Source organism: Sebastes umbrosus, chromosome 19, assembly GCF_015220745.1.
Source record: "Sebastes umbrosus isolate fSebUmb1 chromosome 19, fSebUmb1.pri, whole genome shotgun sequence".
In the NCBI taxonomy this organism is placed as follows: domain Eukaryota; kingdom Metazoa; phylum Chordata; class Actinopteri; order Perciformes; family Sebastidae; genus Sebastes; species Sebastes umbrosus.
Window position 1 is genome coordinate 26,895,384 of NC_051287.1, and position 18,205 is coordinate 26,913,588.

Genomic DNA, 18,205 nt, shown 5'->3' on the forward strand with positions numbered 1-18,205 from the left:
TTGTGTGGTCTGTAAAATGTCAGAAAATGGTGAAAAATGTCTATCAGTGTTTCCCAAACCCTAGATGACGTCCTTAAATGTCTGTCAAAGATATTCAGTTTACTGTCATAAAGGAGTAAAGAAACCAGAACATATTCACATTAAAGAAGCTGGAATCAGAGAATTTTGAACTTTGTTTCTTTAGAAAAAATTACTCCAATTAATTAATTAATTAATTAATTGATCATTAGGCCAGTTGGCGATTCATTTAGTAGTTGACAACCAATCGATTAATCGTTGCAGCTCTAGTGTGTTCTTACCCTGACGGTTTTCCTTAAAGGACCAGTGTGTAACATTAAGGGGGATCTATTTCCAGAAATGGAATATAATATTAATAAGTATATTTTCTTTGGTGTATAATCACCTGATAATAAGAATTGTTGTGTTTTCGTTACCTTAGAATGAGCCGTTTATATCTCCATAGGGAGCGGGTCCTCTCCACGGAGTCCCCCATGTTGCTCCGCCAGAACTGACAAACCAAACGCTGTTAACTTTTCTGCTTCGGCCGGGGTTGATAACGTTAATCGCTCCTGTTGCCGCCGTTCTCTCTCTCTTGCTTCACCACTCACTTCCCACGTACATATACACACTCTACGCACTGGTTTGTGATTTTTGTATCATGATACTTATCGTATCGTGATACTTTGTAGGGAAATATGAAATAAGTAATACGTATACAGACACAAAGTAGAACTGATAATGCTTGGCAACCTGTAGACGTGACACCAGATGAAATGGTTTGATAAGAACTGTAGCACAGTGGTTAGACAAGTGCTTTGTAATCCTGCACTTAAGATGATGTTGCAATACACAGAGTTTTCATCACATTTCTATCCCTGTAGAGTCTCGTCAACTGCTCCTCACAGCTGGCTTGGCTTGTAGATGAGGCTCAAACCAAAAAGCTCTAGCCAGCCAGCAACACCAACCACTCTGCAAGCACCTGGGCCCTGAATTCAAACATCAAAGCGGAAAACATCACAGTTAAAGACGAAGCACGTACTGCGTGCACGCACACAATCGTGTCCAACCTCGATTATGAAACACACAGACTGCAGAGACAGGCAACCGGACAAATAAGCCGTTATTCATGCCTCGAGCCTCACACAATAAAGTGTCCATTATTCCCAGTGCTTTGGCGCTGAGTCAGTGGAAAGGACCACAGGCTGTGATGAAGCTACGTGTCTGTCACACTGCAGAACACTCTGTCACGGGTCTGATCGCTCATTTGATCCGAGCAGATGTGGTGAGTGTTTCACAGAGCTTGGCGGGAATAATGAGGCACCATCAGTCCAGAAAAGAAGTTGAAATCTGACCACAGTCAGTGTCAGAATTGTTTTGCTGATTCATGTCTCTATTTTGCACGTTATTCAGCAATACAACGGCATTTTGAGAAAATGTATATCTTTGTGCATCCACCTGCCATCTGTCGATCTGCATTGGAGTGAACAGTTGCGTGATGGGTAGCGGGAGAATATAGACAACCAAACAAACGTCTGGCCGACAGCGAGAGGCCGAAAGAAGAGCAGTCAAGAAGAGTAGTCAAGAGAGAGAGATGGGGGGGATCCTGTCAGATGCTGCTGGTGCAGAACGGCGAATGTGTGAGCTGAACCACGGACATGTGGCTACAGGCCTTGGAGCCCGAAATGCCAATCAGGGAGGCTAGAGGATCCAGTCAACAGAACAGCAGAGCAAACTTCATTCACTGTCGAAGTCAGACAGAGAAAGAATGATCTCTGGGGATGAAGACAGAGGTTGGAGATGCAGCAGCCCCCTCTAGAAATCCCTTTGCCAATAACCCCTTAGAGGAACATTTCTACACATCTCATTTAGACACTCTGAATCAAAAACCCTGCTTTCTGCTCATCCATCCGTGACCTCTGTGAGTCCTGATTGGCTGCGCCGTACGGCCGTGAGAGCGATAACAATGACAGCGGAAGGGAAAACACAAAAAAATGTGCATTTAAACAGACGGGCAGCATAGATGAGTGGGCACAGTCAAGTCCACGTTGGTCCATATCCAGTGCATTAGCGCTTTTGCGGCACCTGTGCTGGCTGACAGCGGCGGCTCTTTAGGCTCTTACAGTGCCAGCGGTCTAATGCACACAAGACAAAGGAGAGATTATGCTGGGAAGAGGGAAGAGGGAGACACCGCTCCGGGCATCGCTGCACCAAACAAGAGGGAATAAAAACGGACGCTATGGTATGGTGTGACCACTTTTGTGAAGAAAAATAAGAACCGGTTGGAGCTATAGATGGAAGCACACATTAGCCACAAGTATAGAAGCACAAAGACGACCTTTGATTTACAGGGAGGAAGGAAGCTTTTAAAGGAATGAGACATGCAAACACACGCACACCCCTTTTCACCAAACACACACAGGAAAGGAGGGAGTTAGCTTTAGCGTTTAGTATCTCCTAAACGATCGGCTCCTCTAGGAGTCTGTTTCAGGAGTCTGAGGGGATGCCTGACTCAGAGCACTGGCAGACACACTACATCGTGGGAACGGCTGGCTGGTAACTGAGATCAGGTGGTTGGAGAACAACTGTTGGGAGAGCTAACGCAGCCACTGAGCCAGGCTGTAACACGCATACACACACAGCTTGATTACAGTGTGAGCGTAGAGAGTCCCCGCTAGGCTGGGAGGTAATTCAGTGCAACATCTGCTAGGACGCTCACCGCAGGAGGCCAATACGGAGAAGAGCGGAGGAGCTGCTCTGGAGCGGGCCTGGCTGGTTTCTCGGCGCTGAGGTCATGTGCTGAGTGAAAGAGAACAGAACAGCTGGCCGTGAACACAACCACTGGACGGAGGAGATCACACTAGCAGCTGCAGCACACAGCATGCCAATTATCTGTGATGATCTGTGAGGACTTTTTTTTTTTACATTTGTGGTGATTTCATGAGAGTATTAATTTGTGCCATGCTCTGCAGGCAATGACGCCTTAATACACGGTCTTACTGGGGCCTTGAGTAGGCTACCAGGGGGCCTCACGATACACTGTTCAGGTCATGCAAATTCACTACATAATATCGCCGATGGGAGCGAGTCATCTACCAGTCATTTTGTTAGAATGTCTGGGCTGAACTGTGTTCACTAATGCTCGATGATAAGCACTGAAACAACCATGTTCACTAATGCTCGATGATAAGCACTGACAAAACCATGTTCACTAATGCTCGATGATAAGCACTGAAACAACCATGTTCACTAATGCTCGATGATAAGCACTGAAACAACCATGTTCACTAATGCTCGATGATAAGCACTGAAACAACCATGTTCACTAATGCTCGATGATAAGCACTGACAAAACCATGTTCATCAAGCTAATTGAGTGCCAAATGAACGTTAGGATGTTAGTTAGGGTCGCGGTTTCGATTCTAAATCAGAAATTGATCGAAATTAACTTCTGATCTCCACCATCATAATTAAACGCAGGATCGTTGATTTTCTTTCTTTCCGCCCCCCGCCTACTAGCATACCTTGCAATGTAAAATACAGCTGTACTCAAGAAATGTAACAGCCTTCTCATTCATGGTTAAAGCTATAAACCAGAACAAAAATCACAATTACCAGCATTGGCCTCCATGTTCTGAACAGACCCATTACATTACAAACACTAAGAGAAGTAACATTTGCATTTTGGAACATGACATAGCAAAGTGAAACTACTCGGTCCAGCACTGTGGACTAGGCAGGCATGATGGGAAATGTGGGCCGTCCCTGTCGCTACGATACTCAGGGCACTTCCTGCATGCCTTAGTGCATTAGCCTAGCGGCTAGCTGACATTACTTTTCTGTCACTTTTCCTTACTCTTCCACTCTTACTTGGTTTAGCAATAAGTCACCGGATCTCCCGACAGAACAACACCACGGTTGAATTTCACCTACATGCCCGTTTTTTCAGCGACTGCTGAGTGCCTTCTCTCTGCCACGCTCTCTGCTCTGCACCCACAAGCTCCGCCTCCGCCCTCGAAGACAAACCGATCAGAAGAGAGGCGAGAAGAGGAGAGAAACAAGCGTGACAATAAATGACAACAACGCCGTGTTGTTGTAGATTTCAGCACACTTGTCATGCCCTGCAGAAGGATTTCTGTTTAGTTTCTGTAATATTATGTACTGAGGTGGGTCACACAGATACTGATAGCTTTTTAGATTGTAGACTGTTGTAGTCTCCTTCTTTAAACACTTTCTAAATAAAAAGGTAAGTGTAAATGACAGCTGTCAGGGCATAGAACCAATGACTCCATAGTCTAACAATGACATGTTTAAATCAAAAATCAAATACTGACCTTTAAATCGAAAGTCAAATCGAATCGTGGATTTTGAGAATCGTGACACCCCTAGTAGTATTAGTTTTGTTTTCAAGCTTTTTGGGCATTATCTATAGTCATAATAATGGTCCAATGATGTCAAATTGCATAATTTGAGGTCAAATTGATACCAGTTCTTTGCCTGTGATGTTTGCAGGTTTTGAATTGCAGAGACTGATCTTCTTGTGTTGCTGCTGTGCACACAGGCCTACTTGGCTCAATATCCCAGCTTTGTGTTGACCTATAGTTGACATATTGTCTTAAGATGATGAGTTTCATATTCTGTTTACTGATGAAGAGGGCACTCCATTTTCTATGTGTCGCTGTCTATTGACGGGAGGTTCTGAATTTAAGTTGCCGTGACATATTGTGAAGGGAGGGAGGGGCCTCCACAAGGCCCGCGGCCCCGGGCCTGAGGTACTATTATATACAGTATGTCTGCAGGATGTGACGCATGTGCTCCATCTTTCTTACTCATCTTATTTCTCTTCCCAGATGAGTTTTAAGAGCCCAGAGTGACAGGGTCATTAGAGCGTACTATGTAGCGTCTACAGTACAATGGACTTTGTTCCACTGAAGGAATGTCCATGTGTGGGTGTTGGTCCACAGCTCTATTCACACAGTAATTACATCGGGGGGGGGGGGGGGGGGGGTGAGGCGATCCAAATAGGACAGCCAAAACATTGCAATGACAGAGAATGTATAATGAGGTCAAAGGTCACACTAATGAGTAACTCCTTAAGTAGCAGCTATGGTTAAAGGTCAACTGTCATACTAATGACTGATGGCCTTCTGGGAACTCACCAATGCGGTTCGATTGGTAACAAAGAGGACAAACCATCATGATTGAATATGGCTGTACTGGAATACACACTATTAGTATTTTAGTCACATAGCCTCATGACTTCATGTCCCTGGCCCAGTGTGACTAGTCACCCACACACATTCACACGCATGGTATCCCCCGAGCAGTACCAACACTCACCTACACATACAGAGAAAACAATGGGAGGAACAGAAGAGTAAAAATGACTGTGACTGATTAAACCTGCCTTTATAAACAATAAAGCCTCACCTGACGGATTCATAATTGATAAATATACAGTATTTACTAAGTAAGGAAATATAGAAAAAGCCTACTTGTGTCATGACAATCAAGATATTAAACTATATTCCATGCATTTATCTATCAGATCCTACTTTGGTTGATCCACTGAGACAGAGAAATGATCAATTATTCCTCTTTGTCTCCGTCTCACATAACTCACTATAATTCAATGTTAAAGGGACTGTATGGACATTTTTAAACGTTGTTTAATAATTTTTTATTGCCAATGTGAGAACAGGTTGTAACCTAACCTAAAGATGAGACCTTCCGCGACTTTCTGGGTTTCCTCTATCAGCCCGTAGACCGCTTTTAATGTGAAGAATATGAGACCTTTTTTTCCGGGAAAATCCAACGGATGTGATGTCGTGCGGGCTCACCTGTGCTTTTACTCTCTTCAGCTCCGCTACAGGGCTAACAGTGTGCAACCATAGCTAACGTTCGGTTACACCACAAACGACCGGCCCGAATAGCCGTGGGCGGGACACAGAGAAGCTCAGACTACAACACACACAGAGGGAGAGTGACTTCATTCTCTACTCAGGTAGACATTACTCTTCTATATCTTTACATAGACAATAGTTGTTTGATATTAATGCTCTGAATATCAAATAGAGAACCTTTAAATATAAGCAGCACTACAACACATCTCTGCATTCCAAAGTGTGGGACATTAATCAGCTCTGAATGATTCAGACCTGATTTGCAGAAATATGTGCTAGACGACGGCTGGTTCCTGTTGCTGATAATTATAGGTGCTTTTAAAAACTCAGTCCACTTTGCCAGCATACAACCTCGACAGGTCAGAGCTGATTCATTATTCTAAACCTAAGAAAACAGGGCTCACGACAAAAGCAAAAATCCTTTTTTACGTTACGCTTTGTAATTCAAATTACCTATGACCACCATTTCCGCTCAGCACACTCATTAATTCTGCACTAAAGCACCACAGTAGAGAGGAGAGCGGGGCAGCGGTAGAAGACGGAGGCAAAGATAATTTAGTTATCACCATAAGACGGGGGATAGTGAAAACGCTGGCCTAATTGAGCCAATGTCTGCCCAATTAAGTGACTTATCATCTGGCTTGGGGCCAGCGATCCTTAATGTTAAACCCTGCAGGCAGCGAGGTGTCAGAGCGCTCTGAGAGACTGTCCTTCAACATTACAACCTGACTTTACTAGAGAAGAGAAACCATGATCTCCTCTCATCAATCAGTGAGCTATTACACTATAAAATGCCATTATTGGTTATACTGTATTAGTTACCCCCCCCCCCCATAGCATACACACACAAACATACATGTTTTGTGCTCTGAGTTTATCATTTCCCATTTGTTATACCTCATTAGCCATTATTGATTTGGCATTTAATTGTATCAACTGCGGCAATAGAAGTATGCTTTAATCACAAAGCTCAATAGACTATTAGGGGCAAGACAGTGGGGATGACTCAGCCATGAGAATACTTAAAGGTGCTATTGATAACATTAGCATTTACTTCACAACAAGGCATTGCCAGGCTCTTAATGTCAATCTCAGCCATTCATTTATTTATTTATTTCAAACTGACGACCCTGAGATATCGTGCAATACCAACGTCATTTTTCTATTGGCTCACAAGCCTTGGTAGAAGTGGGAACCGAACGTCAGATATCTTCTTCAAAGACAAACGAAACATTCATGTTGCACCCGCCAACATTTTTATTTAAATCATTCTTTTTCAGGAAAAGCCATTCTTTCATTCAGCACCTTTCTAAAGGCTCTGTGGATGTATTATTTAAAAAAGAAAATATTCAGCTACATAAAAATGTTATCAATAAGACCTTTAAGGCACGCCAAGGTCATGCTCATGTGCTAAATAGCCTGCGTATATAGGCTTAAATGATACAGCTGTATTCATTTATGTTTGTAAGGCAAATACAGACCAAACCACATAGAAAAAACACATATTGTCATTCTATTTTTTAGCACAAACTGAGGAAAATATAAATTAGTTAAAAGCAAGAAAGCTTTCTCTCTTGAACTCTTACATAACTGTTAAGTGCTCGGGGAGCTGATAACACCATGTGCAAAGCAGTAGAGAAGATGAGGAAGTGTGTTTTTCACTTCTTGACCTGAATATTCAAACGCCCCTGTGGCATTGGACAAAGAAAGAGGCAAACATTCAAGTTCACGCGGAGAAAAAGAGGGCAGAGACTTTCTTCCCACGCAACACGGAAAAACAACATCCAGCTATGATCTCTGCAAACACTACTTTTCCCACTTTATTCCGGTTTTATAGATGCATTTTTATAAGCACCACATTTAGACAGGTGAAGTAGCTTTAGCAGATAATTGGCTCTAAATTGTAAAACGTACTGTCAATAGCGAGATCTTATTTGCACTCTAAAGCCAAGACTTGCCTCTGGCACTGAATACTTTTCATGTTCAAGTCTAAACGTGTCCTCGTTTTTCTCTCAGCAGCCCCTTTCCTCTCCAACTATTCAGATGTACTGCGCATCTTCTCTTTTTTAATCAGCTATCCTGACCTTTCTATACATTCATAATTCATACAGAAAGTACTTTATGGCATTTGTGTCGCAAAAAATACAGTTCGATGAGCCACAATGTACTGCACAGCCCTGAGTGAACCGTGGGTGGATGCAGAGACAGAGGTTTCCTAAAACCACAGCGTGCAGCTGTGCTGTAACCATCCACAGCAAAAGGAAACACCCAGAACTAAAGTATTAAAACAAAATTACACTTACGATCTACTGAATATGTGAAACATGGTCCAGCAGAACCTCTCCGAGGCGGATCCCCAAAATGCTTAACTCCACTTTGGGTCGCATTCCTCACTAGCGGCTGGTCTCAGTGTTTTCCAGACTATTTTTGAGTCTCTGGGAACGTGGCTGGAGCCTCTGCCCTCTGAGTTACACCACACCGCTCCCAAAGGATGTCTGTTGCTACTAACACACCCCTCTCCACATCCCATTTAAAAAGACAGCGCTGTTATTTAGGACAAGCTAGCCTGGAGTCCAGAGGGATATCATATGATGAAGAAATGTATAAACATATGGACTGATGAACGTTAGATTCAAGCAGTTGGATATGGTGCTTCAAATATAATACAGCTTCAATTTATCTATCATTTTCAAAGAACATTATAATGTAAAGCTGATCAATTATCCTACAGAATATATCCCCTGGCGAATTAGTGCTCAAACGTGCATTTATTTATATGGTATGTATTTTTAACCTCCTTTGACACCACTATACTATATATACAGTTATCTTCATAACTGTATATGTAGCTTTTAGTTTTGCTGTGGTATTTGCATAATAATAATAATCACAAAGTTGTTTCCAGATTGCCAAAATAAATGCTCACTATGCATCTCAGGTATGGTAAAGGACAGTGCTGACTCCTACTGTCTCTGTTCTTCATCGAAGGACAACAAATTAAACCCAAAAAGGGCTGAAAGAGGGAATAAGCCGACAGCCTGTTATGAAGTTATTTCGGTGCCACTGCCTGAGAAATATAGCAAAATCTATATTTTTCGAGCTGAACTCGGTCCCTGGGATACACAGTTCTTCTGTCATCATCAGATCTGTCTCCCCTGCTTTTTCTCACACTGACATGGACCCCGAGTTGGCAGCCAGGAAGTCAGCCTGCCTCCTCCTCCCACCATGTGTCCCTGTAGCAGGAAACAAAGGCTCAGCCTTCAGCAACGCTCTCTGTGGGAAAATGCTGGGTCCTTGGCCGGAGAGGAGGACTCCAGGAAAAGGGAGAAAAAAGAGCGGAGGAAGGCACAAAAAGGGAAAGAGGGAGCAAGAGAGTGAAGGAGTAAATGAGGCCAGCCAGGTTTAAGGAGGAGACACACTGGCAGATATATTGTATGGTTGTTTTCACATATCTGGCGACCCAGTGAGGGAAGACTCATGTCACAGCAAAGCAAGTTACGCTTCCAATCAAACTCATGTTTGAGCTCCAAAGAAAAGAAGAAATGCCAGTCATCTCCTGTGACATAATGACATGGAAACAGGTCCAGTTGGGCTTGGACCAGTTTCCAACTTCTGATTAAAATGCTTTCTGAATGACAGGAGAAGTTCTCAGCTCACAGACGTCACTATGTAGAAAGTCTTTAGTGAAACTCTACAGGAGCCAGTAGCAGCCGTCAACAATGGAATTCATTGTGAACTATACAGCGGAAAAGGTCTTTGCACCCCATTATAGATCGGACCGGTTCTCCAGCTCCAAAACTATTTAAGTATCATTTGGGGAGGTGAAACTGGAGGAGGTTTAATGTACTTGTTTTCCCCGATGCAATGGATTAGAGTTGCTTGCTCTTATCACGAGTAAACAGACCTGCGTGCCTTGCTGTTCTGGAGAATGGCTGGGTAAAGGTTAACTACAAAGCCAAGGCAAAGCCTGGAGACTAAACACTCAGGGGGATTTCCTCATTCCTCTGCTCTGGGTCATGATAATATCATACCTCATAGGGTTGTTTGGAGAGCTACCACATATAATGTGGGACAGGGCAGAGCTATTCTATCTGTGGACGTTTGGTTGTAATCACTGTGGCATCTTCAAAATGCTTTTTCCTATGAATAATGAACAATAGCCTTCTGTATTATTGAGTCATGTGGCCGCACGTCTTTTACATTTTGAATGTGTATATGTGTATATGTGCATCAGTGCTCGCAGACAAGGTTTCTGTGCACAAACAGGAAATGTATTTGTAGTCCATGTGATTTTGTGAGAAAAAAACTCCATGTCAAATCGTGCCAAGGAGTGTGTGGGTTGGGTACGCGCAAGGTCATGAGCCAAGTGTGCAGCAGCAGACAGACGGGGTCACGAGAGGAGGTGGGAAAGGCCTCGCCTCTGAGACGATATTCCCCTGCTAACCGCTAACCTGTTTAGTAGAGCACCACCTGCCTGCACAGAGGTAAAGAGAGGGAGGGAGGGAAGCACAGACAAATAATGGGTGGATACAGGCCATTCCAGGCAAGCTTCCACAAGTCTGCATCGCAGAGAGGTGGGTGGCGGATGGAGAGAGGGTGAGACATGTTGGACAAGTAGGTGTTGATAGAGGGCAGGCAATAGGGAGAGAAAGATGAAGAGACTGACAGGACGGAGAGAAGAGCAAATTGAACTCCCACCAACATCCCAGTGACTCAAATAAAGAGGATATGGATATTACTGAAGTAAGGAGGACAGCAAGACCAAGAATGATGACTGTTAATGCTGCTGCACTGAACTTTAATTAGACACTGCTGTTTGTGTCCCATGTAGGAACTAGGCAATATGATGATATATATCAAGTTTGTCAATGGTCTATCCCTCTAATGTCGGGTACACACTACGCCAGAATCAAGCCGATTTTGGATTCCCCCCCTCCCGACAATGGTCAGCGAAGCCCCGACTTTTTAACGGTTCTATAGAAGATCTTTCCAGATGTTCCAGTGGTGTGAGGGATGTTTAGAGTGTTTTTTACATCCCCCCCATTGGCTCAGAAGTCCATCCTGGCCGCACCGATTCCAAATATTAAACATGTTCCATATTAGGACAGCTGATGACACAGTCACGTGGGAAAGAACGATAGCCAATCGGGAGCCAAGCTGACTGAAGTGCTATTATGTAATAATAATGCATAAATCCGAAAATAGCCAATGAAATAAAGAATAGTCCCACAATATTATTCATAATTCATATGCAACATTTATTATTATTAGTTATTCTCAGACAGATAACGTTGTTTGTGATGTGTAGTGGTGCATGTGTGTACAGTACTGAGGCAACGGCACTGAAACAGGGGAGATGGAGACAGACAGAAGAACATGTCCGCCTGCTGCACTGCAAAGCTTCAAATACCTTCACATATTTATCACTGAAGCTTCCAAGCCCAAAAAATGATATTTGGGACAGCCATAATGTCTATTCAACGTGTCTGCATGACTTCATCCATTATTTTTCTATTTTCTCCGTGAATTTTCAGTACAAAGTAGCGCAAAAACTGACATTGCTAAATCTTCCAGCCCGTCATCCTCCATGTTTGTTTACACCAAAGTCACGTTTGATCGCCACAGATTTTGTGAGATTTTGTTTTTTTTTTAGTCGGGACTCTTGTTGTTCATGAATGGAATCTGTTAGTGTGTGGTGTTCTGGATGTTTTGGCCAAATCTCTCCACACACTATAGGAACAGAACTGTTGAATTGAACAGAACATGTCGTTATGTGTGGGCTCGCTCACATTTTACAAATCTGTTAAGATTGCAAATGGTTGCAAAATGTTAAAAGATCAACCTAATCCAAATACAGCGCCTCTCTGTCTAGAAGTAGGAACAGGAAGTGAGAGGAAATGGTCAGCGATAGAGGCATTAGAGATCCCTCCCTCCATCCCTTCATTCATCCCTCTATAGCCTGCCCTCCATTTCAGTTTTGTAAAGCAGCTTACTGTAGAGAGGCAGATAAAACAGAGATGGGGCAGTGACATCAGCTCTTGTGTGTTTGTTTGTGTAAAAGAAATATATATATATATATAGACAGAGATAAAGAGCACTGTATGAGAGCGGATGGACAGAAAGAGACCTTTAGGACTCTCCTCTCATGTTGTTCCTATTGACTGTGCATCACGGCCTTCAGGGCACGAGAGAGAGCGAATGAGTGATTCAATTATTGACAACGCTGCCCCATCATGAGCATATGCTCTTCTTTCATCCTCTCCCAGGCAGAGTTGAGGAGATCCAGAGTAATGTTACAGAATGTCTTTGACGCAGCCTACTTCAGCCATTTTTCATTCACAATGGCACGCTGGATTGAAGTCGATATTCTAACCTCCAATTTGCCGACGCGCATCACAAATTTCAAAGCGTTAAACTCATTGACTTCAAGCCCTTGGAAATGAAGACATTTTTATGCAAGGCCCGTCACTCTCTCTTCCTTTCATGCTCTAAATCCTTTTCAGATTGATCACTTTGACTAAAACAAGCCTAAATGCTACTATGCGTTCCTGTGTGTCAAATGTCCATAATCTCCTAGAAATGTCTGAATCCTGTATACTTGAATGTGATTGGTGGATTCATATCAAGTATTTAAAACATGTTAGACCATCTGATGCCAGTACCCTCGTCACCCTCCTCCTCCTCCTCCTCCTCCAATATAAATGAATAAAACAAACAGGAAGTAGGGACAGTTCTAATGGAAAACGAAAATGGATACAATCTACTGAAACGCAACTATAAGTGTTGCAAATATGAAACTTTGGGAGGATAAAAAAACAGCACACATGAAGATTGTGTATTAAAACTAAACACCGTTGTTGTCCTGTGAAAACCATGTATCTCCAAAATGTTAACAAAAAGCTAGCGTTAGGCTGTAAACGAACTACACTGCGGTCGCATGAGACTTTATACACAACGAGGCTGTGAAGGAGGACGAGTCGCCGTGATGACGTTTAGTCTCATTTAGCCACTTGTTAGCAACCGCCTTTTATAAGACACGTAAAAGCTTCAAAATTCACGAGTGGGGTATTTACTGATGTATTTTATATTATAGAACAAAATGTTAAAATCTCTTCAGCTTGTGTTAACCACAGACCTGATTTCAGGCATCTCACTAAAAACCCATTGACTTCCAGACGAGGGAACAGAAAGGGCTAAAATGCTAACTCATTCCCGTGTTTTAGGATTCATTCCTGCACTTTTTATAGATACCCTACACACAGTAGTCCTGAGCAAACACCTGTGTTTTGCTTGGCTGTTTGTATTTGTGTGGTCATGATTGAGTGTTGTTGATGAAGTGTTGAACTGTAGCTGTTTCACCATCCCCCCTCTGTAATCTGCCAATGGTTCAGACCTATTGACCCCAGTGGAGTGGCCCATGGGCGCGGCACTGACCCACTCCTCCCTCCCTGTCCATGTGTCTGATCAAATCCTCTGCTCCACTTCACCAACTCTCAGTAAATCAATGGACATCACAGACCTGATCCATGACAGAGTAATTACACAGAGACGGAACAATGGAGAGACAGGGAGGAAGTAGCGGGAAGATACTGTACAAAGCTAAGCTCTGCATTGATTCCTGTCCTTCCCGGCAACACAGTTATATCAAAAGCATTATGACATTAGATTTGATACCATCAGTGTTTCATTTCATGATATAGATTTTGTACATTATATAAGTTTAGTCCAAGAGCAGGAATGAAGAGCAACGTCCTGGAAGGTGAATGAACATTGCATAAGAGGTTTAGTCACCCAGAATAAACTAGTACACAAAATATTGGAACATTAATAATTACTAACGACTTATGATTTGTCTTCATTTCAGTAATTGCTTCCCTTTTCTCAGACTGTTTGTCATATCTCCATCTCACATTCGCTCTACCCGTCTCCTCCTCTTGGTCCATGTTTAAGGCTGTGAAAATGACTAACAGCTCTATTTCTCGCTCTGCCATCCATCGTCTAGGCTTCTGGTTAGCACGCTCTGACTGAAAATAGGATTGGAACATACTAACACACCCACTCAAAACATATGCATATCTGCATACAGTATGTGCACATCCTATATAGTAATGTGTGCAAAAACATTTGCTCATGCATGCAAACAGATACAGCTCCCTAGGCTGAGGGGAAAATAGAGGAATCACACTGTTACTGCATTCAAATACAGACTGGCACTAATGCTCGTAGCATAATGTGTAGAAGTCAAGCTCGGTTTTGTTCTGGAGGGCTCAACAGCAGGCTACAATCAAGAGGACCACCAGCTGAGCTCTCACACTGAACCATATCTGCATACTGCAGTAAACAAGCCGTGCAAAGCCATCAAACTATCATTTCTGTGTTTACTAAACCAGAGATGGCTTTCTCCCGTGAAGCCATCTCTGAGGAAAATAAATGTTTGGTGCTCCAGCAACAACTGTTTAACTAAACTCTGCCTCCATGATGTTTGGCTGTGTAGAACCGTTTAGCTTCTGTGTTTTCTCCGTCCCCTTAATGAGACACATTCAAATGGAACTAACTGGAATAACTTGATTGTTGCTGACTAATTTCATGCATGTCAGTAGCATGTCTAGAATGTGTAAAATGGGGTATGGTGCATTAACTGGATGTACGTGGAAAAATCGAATCATCGTCAGGAAACACATTTAGATAATTCATGCGTAAAATGTAAATAAATGTGGGACGGCTCACATTATAATTTGTACTGATTGACTTAATACCGTCTGGTAAGATTACTTTGGATCTAATATAGGAATATAAACTCCCCGAGGCCTGGACCAAATGATGACTAACCGCCAAGATTAGCCTTTCCACTCATCTTGTGCAGAAATGAGCTGTTGCTCTCCCAAACTCTCTGTCCCTGGGACACACGGCTCTCTTTCTTTTAACTGCTAATTGCCTCCAACATACGACTTGCGCTGAGAATGCCAGCCAAAAATCAGCCGGCTGACCTCACAGCGTGGCCCAGTCATCTGATTTGTGTTAGCTGGCTGCCCTCCGCCACACAGGCCAGCTTTGTGTGATGTTGCTACATGTAGGTTGTGGTCACCACTCACAATCAAAACCCCCCATCTCTGCATCATCATCATCTCTGGTTATATATCAGGCGTAATAAATGCACCGCTCTGAATGAAAGCCCTTTGGGAGTTAAAAGCAATTATATAATAATGACTGAGTAACCTGAATGTACGCAGGATGTAGTAGAGTGTGTGTGTGTGTGTGTGTGTGCGCTCAGGAGCCTCCTTTGCATTGTCACTGATAGAGAGAAGCGGAGGAGGAGGAGGAGGAGGAGGACAGCACAGCTGGACAGCACACAGAGGCAGGGGAGCGTAAACGGTCTCAATGAAGCATCCTCTAGTCCACATTTGTATTCACACATTCACGTAAAAGATACAATCAGCCACTGCATGAACCGGAGCAAACAGACACACAAAGGATGGCGAGTGACATGTGAAAAGCACTCACCAGGCATTGTCAGAATTCCACAGAACAATCAGGCAGACGGAGAGAGAAACCGAGGCAGAGCCAGAACAAGAGAGGAGAAAAAAAAAAGAAGGAGAGGCAGGGATGGATGAGGGCAGAGGCGATTTCAAAGCTCCATTTCCCCCCCCCCCTTGCTGCCGATGCAGACTGCCGCTCGCCTCTTCGCTTCCTTACTTGTGGTTCTCTTCCTCCTTCTCTCCCTGACTCCTTCTCTCTTTCCTCCTGCTGCTGCTTTAAGACAAGGGGTGGAGAATAAGCGCTACAATGCTCTCCCTCTCTCGCTGCTCCCTCTCCTCCTCTCGTTCTCCCACCCTCTCTTGCTCACCCTGTACGGAGCATGCCCTACTTCCTGTGTTGTCTCTGGAATGGGACACGCTCTCTTCTCTCCGTTTTCTTTCATTCGGCATGAATGAATTTCAGGGTGCCCCGGCTCTTGACTCTGATTTGGGAATGATGAAGAGCGGTCCCCTGTTCTCCTCCGCTGTCTCTCCCCCTCCTACTAACTCCAGCACTCCCTTTCACTGGCAGTGATTGACTGCACCTCCCATTCCTGTCTCCTTGCGCAGGGAGGAGCCTGCATATGGTGTGCGAGAGGTTGGGGGGGGTTAGTGGATCACATGTATGTGTGTGTGGCGCAGCCTAGCTTGGCCCTGCCCCCCCCTTGTGTGGCTCCAGTGGGAGTGTGTGTGCTCTTTGTCCTGTCAACTCTGGTGCGAGGTGTGCTGCTTTCCCTGTCAGCCACTACTGCCGCTTCCGCCTCCGCGCTCTCCGTTTAGGACTGGGGTGGGGGGGGTTGCATGTGCCGGCAACCTGCCCTGAGCGTGGACTCGGTTCAGCTGGGAGACTAGGACTCACGCTGAGGCTCAGACAGAAAAAACACACACTGTACATATGAGGCTGGAGCTCAGCTTTGGCAAAGTGACTTGGCTGATGGGGCCAGCCAAAGGGTTGGTAGTAGAGAGACTGGAATGTGGGTGGGAGGGTTTTGCCATGCTCAATTTGAGCTGGGATTGGTGGACTGGCAGAGGAGATAGGGGTGAGTTTGAGGCTATTTCTAGAGCTTACACACTGACGGAGCCGGCACAGGGGGATAAAGGGCCGGGGCGGGACACACCGATAAGGCAGGGCAGCTGTGGAGAGCTGGTCCAGAAGAGCCACGGCCACTAATCTGCACTCCCTGCACGTCTGCAATGATGTCATCCAACATGACATCACCCTTACCCCTTATTCTCCTGGCAACATGACACAAACACACACACACACACACACACTAGTGCATGTGTAAACCAAATGACCACACAATAGGGTGTGGAAGAGGTTGCAAATACTGAGCTTTGAGTTCCCACCAGTTCTAAACATAAGGTCACAGGCACATTGTTCCATTTAAAATGGCCAAATCATGTAAAGTATCTCAGCAGCTTGCTGCTGGCCACCTGTTTCCTCCTGAAGCTGCCAAATAGGTCTGCCGTAAACATTTCTAATGACAACTCGTTATAATTTCACTCTATTTCAGTCAGAATCTGTCAGGTTTCCCATTTTAATCATTGAGGTCATCTAAAGCACTGAATATATGTATATGAGGGCTGTCAATCGATTAAAGTACTTAATCGTGATTAATCACATGATTAGCCATAGTTAAACGCGATTAATCGCACATTTCTTATCTGTTCAAAATGTACCTTAAAGGGAGATTTGTCAAGTATTTAATACTCTTATCAACATGGGAGTGGGCAAACATGCTGCTTTATGCAAATGTATGTATATAGCTATTATGTGAAATCAATAATCAACACAAAACAATGACAGATATTGTCCAGAAACCCTCACAGGTACTGCATATAGCATAAAACAATATGCTCACATCAAAACATGGCAAACTGCAGCCCAACAGGCAACAACAGCTGTCAGTGTGTCAGTGTGCTGACTTGACTATTTTCCTCAAGCTAGTATGACATGGTTGGTACCGATGGATTCATCAGGTTTTTTCTAGTTTCATATGATACCTGTATCTTCACTCTAGTTTTAAGACTGAGCCGCTACAACCTAAAAATCACAAGTTGTGTTAATGCATTAAAGAATTTAGTGGCGTTTAAAACTAATTTGCGTAAACGCGTTATTGTCACGTTAACTTTGACAGCCCGAATGTATACAGTGAGTATTTGATGAATACAGCTTTATACAGTAGATAAACAATGATTACAGGACCATTAAAACCTGTCTCACTCAAGACTTCTTAGAAATAATAATACTTAAATCTGCAGTCGGCAGAATGTATTTGGCATCATTGGGCAAAAATTCCATAATAACCTTGCAGCATATTAGTGGAGCGGATAGTGGAAAAATCAAAATGCAAATAGTGATACAAGCACCAAATTTGGCATGGTGATTCCAGAGGGGACACTAAGCAAATATAAATGATTGGCCACTTGAAAATCCAAGATGGCTGCCATTTTTCACGATGGCCGCCAAATTGACGTGCTGATAATGGTTTCTCTCAGAAATTCATCTACTTGGTCGATTTGAGTGATCCTAGTGTCAAATTATATGTTTTCTAGCATGCTGGATCTTATTTTGATAGTTTTAACAATTTTTAACTGCAATATGGCAGCCATTTTGTGTCTGTTTAGTGTCTGCTTCCTCATGAGAGCATGGGGTTACAGCATCCAGGGACTTCCTATTGTTGCTGATGGCTTTGTCTCCTTGTGTGTTGCAATGACCGTGCAAGATATTTCAGCTTCACACACACTTTGTCAGCGGGAAAATGAAACGGCTCGGTCTTGATGCTT

At 43.6% G+C, this 18,205-nt stretch overlaps 1 protein-coding gene across 14 annotated transcripts in view; it reads right to left on the bottom strand.

Annotated features, from left to right (window-relative positions):
* The window catches only part of LOC119478810 (disabled homolog 2-interacting protein-like), a 212,994-nt gene that overhangs the window by 63,440 nt on the left and 131,349 nt on the right, over nt 1–18,205 (bottom strand). The window contains exon 1 of one of the 14 annotated variants that reach the window (XM_037753803.1): nt 15,745–15,934. The exons of 9 other annotated variants lie outside the window; for them this stretch is intronic. In XM_037753803.1, the coding sequence (XP_037609731.1) occupies nt 15,745–15,758 (14 nt within the window). In that variant the 5' untranslated portion in view covers nt 15,759–15,934. Of the gene's footprint in view, nt 1–3,867; nt 4,059–8,203; nt 8,362–15,401; nt 15,935–18,205 lie in introns of those variants that run through there. 4 more of the 14 variants (XM_037753804.1, XM_037753802.1, XM_037753800.1 and 1 more) reach the window with 4 other exon arrangements.